The 14721-nt window shown below is 42.3% G+C and overlaps 1 protein-coding gene across 2 annotated transcripts; it reads right to left on the reverse strand.

The window, feature by feature from the left end:
- Positions 1-1894: 1894 nt before the first annotated feature.
- LOC308656733 (low affinity immunoglobulin gamma Fc region receptor III-A-like) lies at positions 1895-8854 on the reverse strand. Of its 2 annotated transcripts, none has more exons than XM_081308113.1 (5): positions 8762-8854; positions 8081-8101; positions 7114-7371; positions 5282-5536; positions 1895-3266 (listed from the first exon to the last, which is right to left on the reverse strand). In XM_081308113.1, exons 1-5 carry the CDS (start codon positions 8799-8801, stop codon positions 3079-3081), a joined length of 762 nt encoding a protein of 253 aa, XP_081164239.1. In that variant the 5' UTR covers positions 8802-8854; the 3' UTR covers positions 1895-3078. The 2 variants fall into 2 exon arrangements, with proteins under 2 accessions (XP_081164239.1, XP_081164240.1); XM_081308114.1 differs by having other exon boundaries at positions 7114-7368; positions 8762-8823.
- Between the last annotated feature and the right edge of the window lie 5867 nt (positions 8855-14721).

Below are 14721 nucleotides of genomic sequence, written 5' to 3' on the forward strand. Positions count from 1 at the left end.
TCAGTCTAACAAAGGAGGTGAAGTTCAGCATAGTTCCCAATTTGGATTTCATGGATGAGCAAAATTTTCCCCAAAATGTTGGTTACCAGGAGAGGGTTCCCAAAAAATTGTCTACATCAGAAAAGAAAAGGGAAAAAAAAAAAAAAAAAGCTTAAAGCTTATTAACATATCTTTCTGAGCAAATTCAACTGAACTCCCAAACCATGGAGAGCATTCTTTGGGATTTCCTAAAGACTTTCTCGCTCCTCTGTCCTCCTTGGCTTCCTCTTCCTCAGCCTCTTGCGGGTAGAAGCTGAGTCCTGTTCCAGATCTAACCAGGTGCTAGCCCGGGAAAAGACGCGCCACTTCGGCGCCTTGGTGTGCTTGCAACAGAGGTGCCTCCAGATTCCTAGGTCTGCCTTAACCATAAATTTTTAGGACGTAAAGAACACTACGAATTTATTCTTCAATGAATTAACTTGGCAGCTCACCCTCTCAGCGCCTGTCTCTGTGGCGCAATCGGTTAGCGCGTTCGGCTGTTAACCGAAAGGTTGGTGGTTCGAGCCCACCCAGGGACGAAGAGGTGTATTTTGTGAACCGTGAGGGGCTATCTGTGCATGTTGAAACTCCACCACGTGTAACCGCTAGCAGCCCAGAAATGGTTGCTATCGTAGTCTTCATCCTTAGCTGTTTCACCCCCTGTAGGGTTGCGTTTGGTAACTTTGAAAAAGCAATTATTGTTTTCCTTTTAACCACTGAAACTGCATCACGAAATTAAGGTTTTTACAAGAATTTACTAACCAAAGGAAGCAAGTTCAGGACTAATAATCTAAAAACGAATTCATTATCTTTTCCACCAAACCTGTTCTTGCCTCGCCTTTGTATTTCCTGCGTCATCAAAAGTGCACCAAGCCCTGAACCTGGATCCGCAATCTCACGCTGAGTCCTACTGGCTGCCAATTCCTGGAGAGTTCGCTTCCTAAATATTTTTCAACCAGACTTGTTCAGCCTAGCAGTCAGTAGGACAGCTTCCTCTTGGATTGTTGCAATACCTACCCTAGCCCCCTAGCGAGTTTCCTGCCTTTTATTCTCTCCTGTCCATCTTCCAGGTAAATGCCAGGGAATCTTTCTAAACTACAAACCTGATCTGCTTCAATTACCTCAATGACTTGCTGGGTCCGATACAACCTCCATACTTTGGCAGGCAGTGCCCTTCACAGTGTGCCCAGAACTCTCCCCTTTCCATCACTGGGTGATGGAATCAAACTGTTTTCTTGAACCCGTAGACTTCTGCCTGACAAGTCCTGCTTATCCTTCACCACCGAAGGGGATTCTTTGTTCTCTTCCTATTTGCCTATTTTTCTCTTCATAATCAAAGTTCCTCCAGAGAATGACCCTGAGGTGTCTAATATCTTCACTACACTCAACCTTTGCATGTTGTAGGAACTAAATAAATATGAGTGAAAGTACAAGGTTACCAAATGTACTTGTCTCATGCCTAAATCTTATCCAATATTCATACACTCATTTTGAATGACCTTGGTATATAAACTATACAATTATACTTGGTATAAACCACATAATTAGGCTGAACCTCTGCCCAGGCCTCTAACCTCCTTAGTAGCTGTGGCTTTTCCTATCAGCCCCAATGTGCTGAAATGACCTCTAACTCCCATTCATCTTCCTATCACATGTAGCTTATAAAAAATCCCATTTTACTCAGTTCTCCAGCAAGATTTAAAAAATAAGATAATAATTCATAAAAGTTGTGGTAAAATGGTTGCTGAGTAGAATGTGGTTTTGCATAAATCCAAACTAAACCCCCACAGATTTTTGACAAAAGAGGAAAAACAGATCCGATCATTTGTATTTTATTACCATGTTTTTTTTCCATCTTTGAGAGTCGCATGCAAGATCTTGTAAAATGTTTTATTGAAAGCAAAAGTGTTTTATTAAAAACATCTAGAACAGAAAGAGATAGTTAAAGCGTTCTTCCATAAGCAATGTTTTCCTTCCCTGCCCCCACCCCATTGGAACTGTTATGCTGAGAGATTTCAAAGTTTCACAATTTAACTCAGTCAGTAGAATTCAGGACATTTAGAGTTGGTTATCCAACATTTGTTCAATGAATAATGGGAACAAAGTTATATCTGAATTAGATATCGAAACAGAAAAGCTGTATTTAAAGTCCCTGCTCCTCCTTGTCTCTAATTCGTACTACTTTGGTCAACAAGTGTCTTCACTCCTTGACCATTCCTTCCTGTGAACTTGTGGTTGACTCTTTGTTGCATGCTTTTCTCAGCTCAGAGAGTGAACTGTCTCTGTTTCACTTAGCATAACACAAGTCTGTCTGATCTAAGCTTTCTTTTTCAACCTCTGCTCTCTACCCCACCCCCAAGTCTTCAGCCCCCTTCCTAGGCTTATTGCCTACTCATGCATTAAAAGGGTTCATTATCATATTTTCACAAACCATTCCAATTTTGATAGATACTCCTCTGGAAAACTCAATTAGATGTCATGGCTTTAATTTCCTGTTGACTCCAACATGCCTCCTGCTTTCGGCACTTTTACCTCTGGGTCCAGATGTGGATACCTCCCCGGGTCTATTCTGGACTTCCCTGCTCTTTCTCAGCCATCCCCTTCATTAGGTCTGTTGAATTGCCTAGGTCCCCAGGAGTTCCCACCCTCTATCTGGAAGGAGTTTGGGGTTCCTCTGAAGGCAACCAGACCACTATCATTCTGGCCCTTCCTCAACTGTTAATAGTTTATCTAATTATTCATTTATTCAGGAACAATTTTTGTATGTTTAAAGGTTCATCATGCAGAGTATGTGAGGGAATGGTTAAGCCAGAGAAAGTATATGGCTCCTACACTCAGTTCCTGAGAGAATTCCCCAGCTTCTCACTTGGGCATTGCTTTTGGCCTTTCCTTTTCACTAGAGACCTGGAGGAAACAGAGAGTTGGGAGAAGTGCCCTCGGCCCAGGCTCTGAGTTCTATTTTTTTCTGCTGCTCAAAGAAATGCCTGATGGGGATGATGAGGTTGCTGATCCACAGAGAGGTTCATAGAAGCTGTGCCAGTGCCCTTATTACCCCATGGGTCATTTGTCCTGAGGGTCCCGGCTCCATCTAACTTTGTGTTTGGACCAGTCTCCCCCCGAACTTTGAAGGTTTCTTCGCACAGAAAAATATAGCCCTGTGTCCACTGCAAATAAGAGTCCCATCATCAGGCAGAAAGCAATTTGCTCCCAAGATAGAAAAACTGAGGAGGTGGATGGAAATGCTGAACCTAGGAGAAGTAGAGAAATGAGAAAAATGACAGTTATTAGGGCAGAAATTTGGAATAAATAGTGAGGCCACCAGTAGACAGCGTTCCTGACACCTGCCAAGAGACAGGCTCTAGGGAATGAATGAGAGGAGAACCTAAGGGAAGCCTTTGCTCCCTTCCACTGACTCCCAATCTTACTGCTATGCCACTGGGCTCAGCTTGTTCAACACTTTTAGCTGTAGCTTCAGCTTGTTTGTGGGAATGTGACAGGGAGTGTCCAGCAACTTAGGTTGTCAATAGAAGTTGTATGATAATTATGAAATTGTTGCTGTTGGCACAGATTTGTGGATTTTTGTTTCAATTTTTGAACTTAATTTTGATATAAAGAACTCTCATGTATCCTTCACCCAGATTCACTGATTATTTACATTTTTCCCCATTGCTTTACCATTTGCTTTCTTCCTAACCATTTGAGGGTAATATAGGCCCTCCACATCTGTGGGTTCTGCATCTGAGGATCTGACCAACTGAAGATCAAAAATATATTTTTTAAAAAATTGTGACTGTACTAAACAGACTTTTTTCATTATCATTATTCCCTAAGCAATACAGTATAACAGCTATTTGTATAATATTTACATTAAGTATCTAATACAATCTAAACAAGATTTAAAGTAATAGGAAGACATGCACAGGTTACATGCAAATACTACACCATTTTATCTAAGGCCTTGAGCGTCTTCAGATTTTGGCATGCAGGTGGGGGGACTAGAATCAATCCCCCCCACAGATCCCAAGTGATAGCTGTATTTACTTCCTTTTTACTTATTTATTGCAGTACTGATATTGGTGGTTTATGTCTGTAATTCCAGCAACTTGAGAAGCTGAGACAGGAGGATTATAAATTTAAGGCTAGCTTCAGCAACTTAGTGAGACCCTGTCTCAAAATAATAATAATAATTAATAATAATAATAATAATAGACCAGGCATGCCTGTAATCCCAGTGGCTAAAGAGGCTGAGGCAGGAGAATTACGAGTTCCAAGCCAGCCTCAGCAAAAGCTAGGTGCTAGAGACAGTGAGACCCTGTCTCTAAATACAATCCAAAAAGGGTTAGGGATGTGTCTCAGTGGCTGAGTGCCTCTGAATTCAATCTCTAGTACCAAAAAAAAAAAAAAAAAAAAAAAAAAGTGCTGGGGAAGTAATTCAGTGATACAGCTCTTGGGTTCAGTACCCAATACCCCACCACCCTGCCCCCCCCAACTCCCAACAGAAATCTAGCACATTGAAAGATGCCTAATAAATGTCAGTTTGCTTTTGTTACAGAGAAGAAATTGAGGTTCAAAGAGACTACATGGTTTGCCTACAGTCACATAGTCAATTAACCACAGAACCCAGATTCAGAGTCCTTTCTATGATAATTGAGGGGCTCCTGCCAGTCTAACTCTTGATTAATAAACAAGGCTTGCATGGGAAAGGAGGGCTTTTAAGGATGGGCCAGCATGACGGGGTCACATGATATTGCAGGCAGGTTGGGGTAAGGAGAGGTCTATATATAGGTAAGGAAATGTGGCTCCCGCTCCTGATTTCACACTGCAGAGTGAATGGCACCTCTTGGCTACCCCTTAGCAACAGGCTAGAACAGAACTGCAAACCTACCCAGCAACCAGGTGTCTATTGGTCACTAGGAAGAACTCCATATAAATAAGTCTGTGGAGGAATTAGGTATCTTTTCCCAACTAATTTTCTTTTTAATTTTTACATTTTTAAAAATTTATTATTAACAGGATTGGGGATTGAACTCAAGGGCATTCTGTTATTGAACTGAACTGCCAGCCTTTTTTATTGTTTATTTATTTTGAGACAGGGTTTTGCTAAGTTGCTGATGTCTTCACTAAGTTGGTGAGGCTGGCCTTGAATTTACAATCCTTCTGCCTCAACCTCCTGAGTCACTTGGATTACCTGGCCTAACATATTTCCCAGTGTGAATACCAACTCCAAACAGCTCTGGGTGCTCTAGGGCTGAATAGCTCTCACCTCCAATGATGATGTTCACAGACTCTGAAGATTCGTTGTGCTTCCCAATAAGCCCCCGGCAGAAGTAGGAGCCACTGTCCTTGTATGTGGCCTTTGGAATGTACAACTCGGAATTCTGATGAAAATACTTCTTGCCCCTGCCGTCTTGTAAATATGTGACCTTATGCACAGGCGTATTCTTCCAGCTGTGGCATCTCAGCCGGAGAGGCTCCCCGGGCTGGAGCACCCGCTTAGAGGTCTGGAGCAACAACCAGCCTGAAGACACAGAGAGACCTTAGGTCAGAAGGCCCAAGCTGTCTATGCAGACAGAGCTCTTTAGAAGGTGACACTCACCACCCAGATCCTGGGACCTAATGAAAAGTCAGACCAGGAGCTATCATACATAACACCCTTTGGGAAAAACCTGACTGGACCTTTTTATCTAAAAAATGGAGAAGAGGGACATACACATGATCAAACATTAAGTTAGAGCAAAAGGACTAAGAATGAGGCAAGAAGTAAAGATTCTGCAGGATTCTTAAGTATTAGACCTGGATTAGTTTTGTAAGATAATAACAAATCACAGTAAATTCTAGACTAAAGGTAAAAACTACATTAGAAAATAATAATTTGTCCCATTAGAAAAAAAAAATGGCAGACTTCAAGAAGGAATAGGCAGATATAGGAGTTTTTATTTTTTTTTTTTTTTTCTCATTACAACTGGAGGTTGAACCCAGGGACTTGGGTATGTTTGGCAAATGTTCTGCTAATGAGCTACGTCCTCTCTCCTTTCTGTTTTTTTATTTTGAAGTAGGCTCTCACTAAGTTACCCAGGCTAGCCTTGAACTTGCAATCCTCTTGCCTCAGCCTCCTGGTATTACAGGTGTGGGCCACCACACCCAGATCACAGGTCCAATTTCATGAAACTGTTGCAGACCCACTCTTGTTATATTCCCCTTCCCCTCCAGGCCTGTTTCACCCATATATGTTGTGGGGCAGCCATGGAAGTAGAGCCAGACTTTCATGGTAATACTACAGATATTTGAAGGATACCAGGAAAGACACCCGTCTCCAAAATGTGCACACTGGTACTCTCAGCAACTTAGGAGACTGAAACAGAAGAAGGATTGCAAGTTTGAGACCAGCCTGGGCAACTTAGGGTCACCCTGTCTCAAAATAAAGAAAAAGGGCTGGTGATGTAGCTCACTGGTAGAGCATCCCTGCGTTCAATCTAAAACTAAAAACAAAAACAAAAATGTTCTTGCCTGCTCCTGTTGTTGAGATGCTGCTAACACACAAATACTTTCATTCCAGGATTAATATACAGGCTGAAAACATATCTACCTTTATTATCAGGGGTATCACATTGCCAAATTTACCCTGAAGTGTGAATTTCAGTACAGCATTGATGGGAAAAGAGAGAAGATGGTAGGTAATCTTGAATAGTTTGGGAGGCTTAGGGTATTACAGACCTGAGAATGAGAAGAATATTGAGATTCCAAAAACAATTTTTTGATTTTTAAAATAAATATTATTGAGACTCAATGTCATGCCCTGACCTTCAGATGATACATTCACATTGTATGCATTTTGTGTGAATGACGATTCTCTGGTCTGTGCAATGAAGCAGTCCTGTATTCCCTATATGACAGGCCTTGATATTTTGTTTAAGGCCTACATACAACTGGAACTACAATTCTGATATCATTCAGTGGGATGACACATCATTTCATAATATATATTTTTTAAATCTCATCTTGATTTTAATCTTCAAGAACATCATCTTCTAGTTCTTCCCAAGTATTTCAGGGCCCATTACTGGTGAGTTCCCTTTTCCCCCCTTACCAGCTTACCAGTGTGGACTTCTAGATGCACAGCGTCACTTTGCATGGAGAGGTTGGTCTGGCACCTGTACTCTCCACTGTCTTTATCTTTGGCGTCTGCAATGAAGTAGCTAGAGGCCTGGCTTGGGATGAGGTTTCCATTATGGAACCACTGTGTGGAAGTGTCTTCAGGGTGTTGGGCCCCCTGACACTTCAGAGTCACTCTGTCTTCCTGGAGCACCCAGTCCCATGGAGGATCTAGGAGCACCACAGCCTTTGGGAGATCTTCTGAGAATTCAAGAGAATATGGAATGAGAACAGGTGGTGAGCGCACCCCACACTGGCATTCCCAGAGAGGTTCAAAGCCAGAGTGAGCCCTTTGCAAACCCACAGTAGGTAACTTAGGCTGAATGTATGACTCAACCTTAAGAGCCTCTATTTTTGTTTTGATTTTGGTTTTCAGTGCTGAAGATTGAATTAACGTTTGATTTACCAGTGAGTTACATCTTCAGCTCTATTTATTTTTCATTTGGAGATAGAATCTTGCTAAATTGCCCAGGCTGACCTTGAACTTGCTATTCTCTGCCTCAGCCTCAGGAGTAGATGAGATTACAGGCAGGCAGCACCACACCCAGCTAGTAGTCTTAGAGTATTTTGACCAGGAGGAGCTTGGCCCCATTTTTGGCCTGCTCTGTACCCTGAAGAAAATGGCCAGAGAGGCACTGGGCCAAGCCCAGTGGTATTGGGGAAGCTGTTCCTATCCACCCCGTATCAACAGTTTCCCACGCAATGGTCATTTCCTAACATACTGTGACTGTTGTAACCATATGTACCTTACTTGATTAATTCAGGATCATAGCAAACTCACGGACTGGGCATGTAGCTCAGTGGTAGAGCACTTGCTTAGCAAGTGTGAAACCCTGGGTCAATCCCCAGCACTGTGGGGGGAAAAACACTCCCCAAAAAACGAACAAAAGAAACCCAAAACCAAACTCACCAGCTTGCATGCCAGCTGAAACTACAAGGGAAAAAAAAAAAAAGTGTGAATTAGACCCTGAGCAAGAACAGAGACCAGGGTGACTACAGTATAAAGTGATCTAAAGCTGCCTCCACCCACCCCAACCCTGGGAGCACTGCATTCCCAAGAATGGAGATATTTATAGTGGATGCCTTTTGGTTTGCCCACTGGTCTTCAGTGTCTGGGCCTCCTACTTCCACTGAACACCCAAATGCCTATTTTTGACACTGTTCCCTTACTCCTTGTTTCCTGTTCAAAGTCACAAATTAAGGGTGAAGATTGAATTTCCCTGAATCAAGCTACAGAAACAACTTAATCCTAAAATTTGTTGAAGGAGTTAAAATTAAAAATCGTAGAAGAGATGGATGCTAGTATGTCAGACTGGAAGAGACAGACCTTAGGAATCATCTAGTTCATGCTCTTCAATTTGCACATAGGGAAACAGAGACTTAAAGGGGTGAAGAAACTGACCACAAAGTCTCCCTTTACCTTCGAGTGATACACAAATCAGAAACAGCATTCTGTGCATTTCAGAGCCCCCCAGTTTGTCCTAGGAGCTAAATTCAAGGCTATAGATGTGGTGAGGGGTCCGATCCTTTGGTGGGGGTTCCACCCCAGGGCATCTTGAGCTTTTCCCTCAGTCAGGGGGCCCTGACTTACCTACAAGTAGCAGAGCCGTTGGTGGCAACAGCTGTTCCATGTTGCTGCTGCACTTAGCGTGAAGGAGTCACCACAGATATCCGGAGCCCTTTAAAGGACGCAGACAACTGGAAGAGAGGAAGTAAAACCGCCTTTCCCCCATCCCCCAGACCATCACTAAACAAGTTCCTTTTCCGGGAATATCATATGGTTCTCAGATCTAAATTCCAACAAGTGAATCCCGTGATAGAGCAGGGATGGGAGCAAAAAAGCTGAAGGAAAAGCCAAGGTGTGTTTGTCCCCTTTGTTCAGGGCAGGTCGCCACCAAGCACTTGAGGGACACACAGAGGATCTATCAGAGTATATCTTCAGCAATCTCAGGATGCTTCCTCCTATCTCTTGGGTTCGGGTCCACACAGTGTCAAGAATGGTGTGCATAACCCTGAGGATGACCCTCAAGAGGGAGGGCCAGTCCCCTGAGGAGCCCTGGTTCTATGTCAGAATTTCTCCCTCTTTGGCCTGGCCAAGACCCATCTCCACCCAGCTCAGGACCTGTACGCATACAGAAAGCAGTAATTTTGTGTGTGTGTGTGTGTGTGTGTGTGTGTGTGTGTGTGTGTGTGTTTTAATATTTATTTTTTTAGTTTTCGGTAGACACAACATCTTTGTTTGTATGTGGTGCTGAGGATCGAACCTGGGCCACATGCATGCCAGGCGAGCACACTACTGCTTGAGCCACATCCCCAGCCCAGAAAGTAGTAATTTAAGTTCTAGCTGTGTGTGGTGGAGTATGCCTGCAGTCTCAGCAAGTGGGGAGGCTGAGACAAGAGGATAGCAAATTCCAGGTCAGCCTGCTCAACTTCGCCTCACCTTTTCTCAAAATAAAAAATAAAAACGACTGGGGATTTAGCTGGGTGGTAGAGTGCTGCTGGGTTCAATTCCCAGTACCCCTCACACAAAGGCACACAAGAAATGCCTTCAGATCTATGAAAATCTCTGAGGTGAAGGGTGTGTATCCTCACGCTTCCTGGTGATTTTCTGAGGTGTGGGGCATTCACTTTAGTTTTTCTTCTTTGATATTTTATTTTTTTCTGACTCTCTGTGGCCTTCAAATAGAGGAAGGAATTGTTAGCCGCAGAGGAGATGTCAGATAAGAAGGAGAGAGCAGGAGAGAAAGTAACAGGGTGGGGAGACTTCAGCAGGTTTCATGCAGTACTTGTTGAGCACTCACCAAATTTGGAGTTTTATAAGAGTTAATTATTTTCTTTCTTTCTTTCTTTCTTTCTTTCTTTCTTTCTTTCTTTCTTTCCTTCCTTCCTTCCTTCCTTCCTTCCTTCCTTCCTTCCTTCCTTCCTTCCTTCTTTCCTGGTGATTGAACCCAGAGGGCTCTCTACCACTGAGCTACATCCAAGCCCTTTAAAAAAATTTTTTTTTTTTTTTAATTTTGAGACAAGATCTCACTAAGTTGAACAGGCTGTCCTCAAACTTGTGATCCTCCTGCCTCAGCCTCCCAGTTGTAGGTATGAACCATTGTGCCCTGCTACAAGGATTAATTTAATAGTGCAGAGCAAAGTACACAATTTTCAGAGAGGGAGAGATGGTCTTGTCTTTTTAAAAAAATCATACTGGGGATTGATCTACCACTTAGCTACATCCCTAGCACATTTTATTTAATTTTTTTTTAGCTTTGAGACAAAGTCTCATTAAATTGTGGAGGCTGGTCTCAAACTTTTGATCCAGTGCATAGCTTCAATCTCCAGTGGAGTCAATGGTCATGAGCTATCTACTCCATTTGTAAACTCCTGAGGCAGGTGGCCTTAACCCTCTCTGCCTAACACATTTCTATGTCCTTGTTATGGTGGGCCTAACAAACTGACACAGACAGCTACAGGACAGGTGTGGTCCAATAGTCTTTTCTGGGATTCTGAATCCTGAATAAATGGCACTTGTTAACTTATGAGGGAAGGAGATGTTTAGGTCCTAGACATCCCAGAAAAGGAATGGGCTGATCTGCCTCCTGTTTCAATCCAATAAATTCCTTTCCTTACTGAGTATATTCAGATTCTGATATGGTTTGCTTAAAACCAAGGGTCTTGAGTGATAAATTAAGAAGAGAGAGGCAGAGGATGGCAGCTAGAGAGAATCAAGAAAAGAGGAAGATTTTGTTTTATTTTAAGTGAATGACCTGAGTTTGTTTATAGGCCTTTGGAAAAAGCCAGTAGAGGGGAGAGATCAGATGTATGACAAAGAGGGAATACTTGATAAAGCAAATGTGGATCTTGAAGAGATTAGAACAAAACATGGGCAAGGAGTTATTTTTCTACTGGATATGGTACACCTCATCCTCCAAGCTAAAGGCAGGAGGTGAGGTGGTGCATAAGCAAGTCTATTTTCAGAGGCTGAATGAGAAAGTTAAAGTCATTTATATATAATGGTCCTGATTTTCTTGATTAAGGAAGAGTCAGTCACCTCCCAAGAAAGATGGGTAAACATTGTGGTAGGTGGCTTGAGGATACCAGACAATTTTAAAATTGGCCCTTATGGTAAATGAGGGAAGGAGTTGACTATATGTAAAAGGATCACCAAACACTTCAGAAAGGATTACCACCCAGTGTCCAGCTGATATGGGTGATTATGGATTTATAGGTGCATCCAAGCAGTTAAAAACCCACTCAGATGCAAGGGTGGAGGAGAGTTCTCTTCTCTTGATGGAAAGAGTGTCAAAGAATTTTTAGCCATCTTTTATTTTTTAATTTTATTCTTATTTTTGGTCCTGGGGATTGAATCAAGAGATGCTCTATTGAAGTGGCACTCCCTTTCTCCACAGAAAAGTCGTAATTGAGCTTCTCCAGAAATCGTCACCACGGCTGATTTTAGAACTGTCAGCAAAAGAGTCTATGCAAAAAGAGTTCAATGTAAATAAACTTCCTATTTTCATGTCGCCCTGTTTTACTTGGCCACTGGCCGAGAAGATACCAGCACTCCGGGTGCTGGACACCCCCTTACTAGTTTTTCACAAACATATCCAGTATAGCTGTTTGTAGAAATGTGCAAACAAGGCCTCTGGCCTTGAGCTGGGCTTCACAGAGTTGTCTACATTTTTAAGATAAGTTACAATTGGGCTCCATGGTAACAGCTGGCAGGGGAGGAAAGAAAGGGGAGAAGAAGCTCTCCCCTTCTCAGGTGTTGTCCTTGAAGAGTTAACTTGCCCAAAACAGTGAAAGAAAAAGCTGCTTTTATGTGAACTTCTGCAGACTGTGAACTTCTGAGTCCCTCCCTTTACACGCTGGGTATAAAACTGAAACTCCCTGAACTCGGGGTTCAAGGGATTGATTGATTACAGCAAAAGCTATGCCCTCTGAACCTGGCTGCAGCCAAATAAAACTGTTTCCTGCTGTCTTCAGTGCCTTGCTTCGTTTGTCCCTACAATACTATTTCTGAGCTATATCCTCAGCCCTTTTGGGTGGTGAGGAGTGGGAACTGGGATTGAACTCAGGGGCACTCAGCCACTGAGCCACATCCCCAGCCCTATTTTATATTTTATTTAGAGACAGGGTCTCACTGAGTTGCTTAGCAACTTGATTTTGCTGAGCCGGGCTTTGAATTCACAATTCCTGCCTCAGCCTCCCAAACAGCTGGAATTATAGGCATGTGCCACTGCATCAGACAGCAAACATTTTTTAATACTGTTATAATTAGCTACTTTAATAAATTTAAAGACTTTCTGATCCTTTGGGGTTGTGGTAATTAATATGAAATCCTTACAAGTAGAAAAGTCCTGTGGGCATGTTTAGGAGACTGAAATAAAAGAAAGGAAAGAACTTTATGCTATCTCAAGAACAGTCACAGGAAGAAGGGTGGTAGTTGGTATTAACTAGAAAGAAGAAAGTTAGGTGGACATTACCCATTCAATACCTTCCAGATTCAGAAGTTTACTTAAGATGTTAACAGCAAGGAAACAGTGTATTTCGTGACACTCTTAGTTCAGAGATACAGAGCAATGCTGATGATAGGGGACAGATGGAAGTGAGTGGTGGGAACATGAGATTAAGGGAATAACTCTATAAAATTGGCCCACTGTATTGATCACTGCAATACTTTTTTTTTTTTTCAAGAAGCAACTTACTGACAGCTGGGAAGCAAGAAATTTTTGAACCTGAACCCGTAATGACTTCTGAGTTTTTCCAAATTAACAATTGCTATGAAAAAAAAAAACCCAGGTGATTCAACATGTAGAATATGATAGTAGCTACCCAATATCCATCCATCTTCTTCCTTTCTAATACAACCTGGGTTTTATTCAGGAGTCTAATTTATCCCCATTTGAAGAAGTAGCCACACAGGATGTAGCATTGACCTGCATTTTATTGATTTAACGGGGGAAAGAGAAATACTGACTTCAATGGGTTCAAGCATGTAGAAGGGAATGCCATCACTGTAGTTTGGATATGAGCCTCCCCAGCCGCTAAAAAAAGCTCCTGTGTTAATGAAGAGATATTCAGAAGTAAAGTGATTAGATTTTGAGAGCTGCAACCTAATCAGTTCATTCTCACAGAGAATGGTAGAGCATGGCTGGAGGAGGTGGGTTAGGGTTCAGTTGATCTTCCCTGGCCCCTTCCACCAGGATGTTCTGTGTCATCTTGGGCCCGAACAATAGACTCAGCCAGCCATGAACTAAATCTCTCTTTTTTGGGGTGTTGTTGGGGATTGAACCCAGGGCCTTATACTTGCAAGGCAATCACTCTACCAACTGAGCTATACCCCCAGCCTGCTATGAACTAAATCTCTAGATCCACAAGCCAGAATAAACTTTCCCTCCCTTAAGTTGTTCTTGTCAGGTATTTTGATCACAGCAATACAAATCTGACTAACAAAATTCCAATTCCAAGGCATAATTGAAGAAAGAGTATGTCTCTTTCATTGGACATAAACAAGTGCTTATTTTTTTCAAGTTCTGCAGGCAGCTGTTGTTAAGAGTTTAAGGGCAGCCAAAAAATCAAGGAGAAATAAGTGGAGAGATGGAAAGTCACATTTGGTGACATCACTGAGTTTCTGAAGCAACCAGACCCTGTCTCAAAGTTAGTAAAAAGGTCTGGGGATGGGCCAGGGAAGAGGAACCCTTCAATTTGAAGTACATTTCCTAATTGTTTAAGCAGTTCTAAGTCAAGGTTTGTTATCTTCAGCCAAAGGCATCCCAATAAATATATAGGTATTTCTTGGATGCCTATTAAAAAGTTGAGAAATTCTCCATCTGGAAGGAATTAATGATTAATGGGGGAAGAACCTTGACATTTAATGAAGAAGAGAGAATAATACTGACCCAGAGGCAAGAAACTCTAGACCTGGCTATTAGGCCCAGGGTCAGACATGGAATCTAACCAGATCTCAGTCTCTGCATTCAGGAAATGAGAGAGTGGACTGTACACTTGCTCAGACCCAACTCTGGGTAAACAATTTTATGTCTCTCTCTCTTTTTTGGGGGGGGGATTGGTTTATTTTGCTAAGTTCAGGGGCATTCTACCACGTTTGCAGCAGCACCTCTCCACCCCCGCCCCCACCAAATTTCAATTCTTTTTTGAGACAGGGTCTCACTAAGTTGCCTAGGCTGGACTTTATGATCCTCCTGCCTCAGCCTCTAGAGTTGCTGGGATTACAGCATGCACTAGGCACAATGGACTCAATTTTATGAATTTTCGAATGTCAACTAGAGGGGTAAATGACCCTTCTACTTTTTTGGTGTTGTTAAACATTACTTATCAAAAAAATTTACAATTAATTGACAATATTTTCCCCCCAGAGAGTAAAAAAATGAATGTAATTGCCTTTTTTTTTTAAATGTCCACTCTCACCCCTTGGAGTCACATAGGCATTTTTTAAACCTTATTTTATTTATTTATGATGTGGTGCTGAGAATTGAACACAGTGCCTCACACATGCTGGGTGAGCACTCTACCACTGAGCCCCAGCCCCAGCCCTGTAAT

Source organism: Spermophilus citellus (genome assembly GCF_964194105.1).
Source record: "Spermophilus citellus genome assembly, chromosome: 9".
Classification (NCBI taxonomy): Eukaryota; Metazoa; Chordata; class Mammalia; order Rodentia; family Sciuridae; genus Spermophilus; species Spermophilus citellus.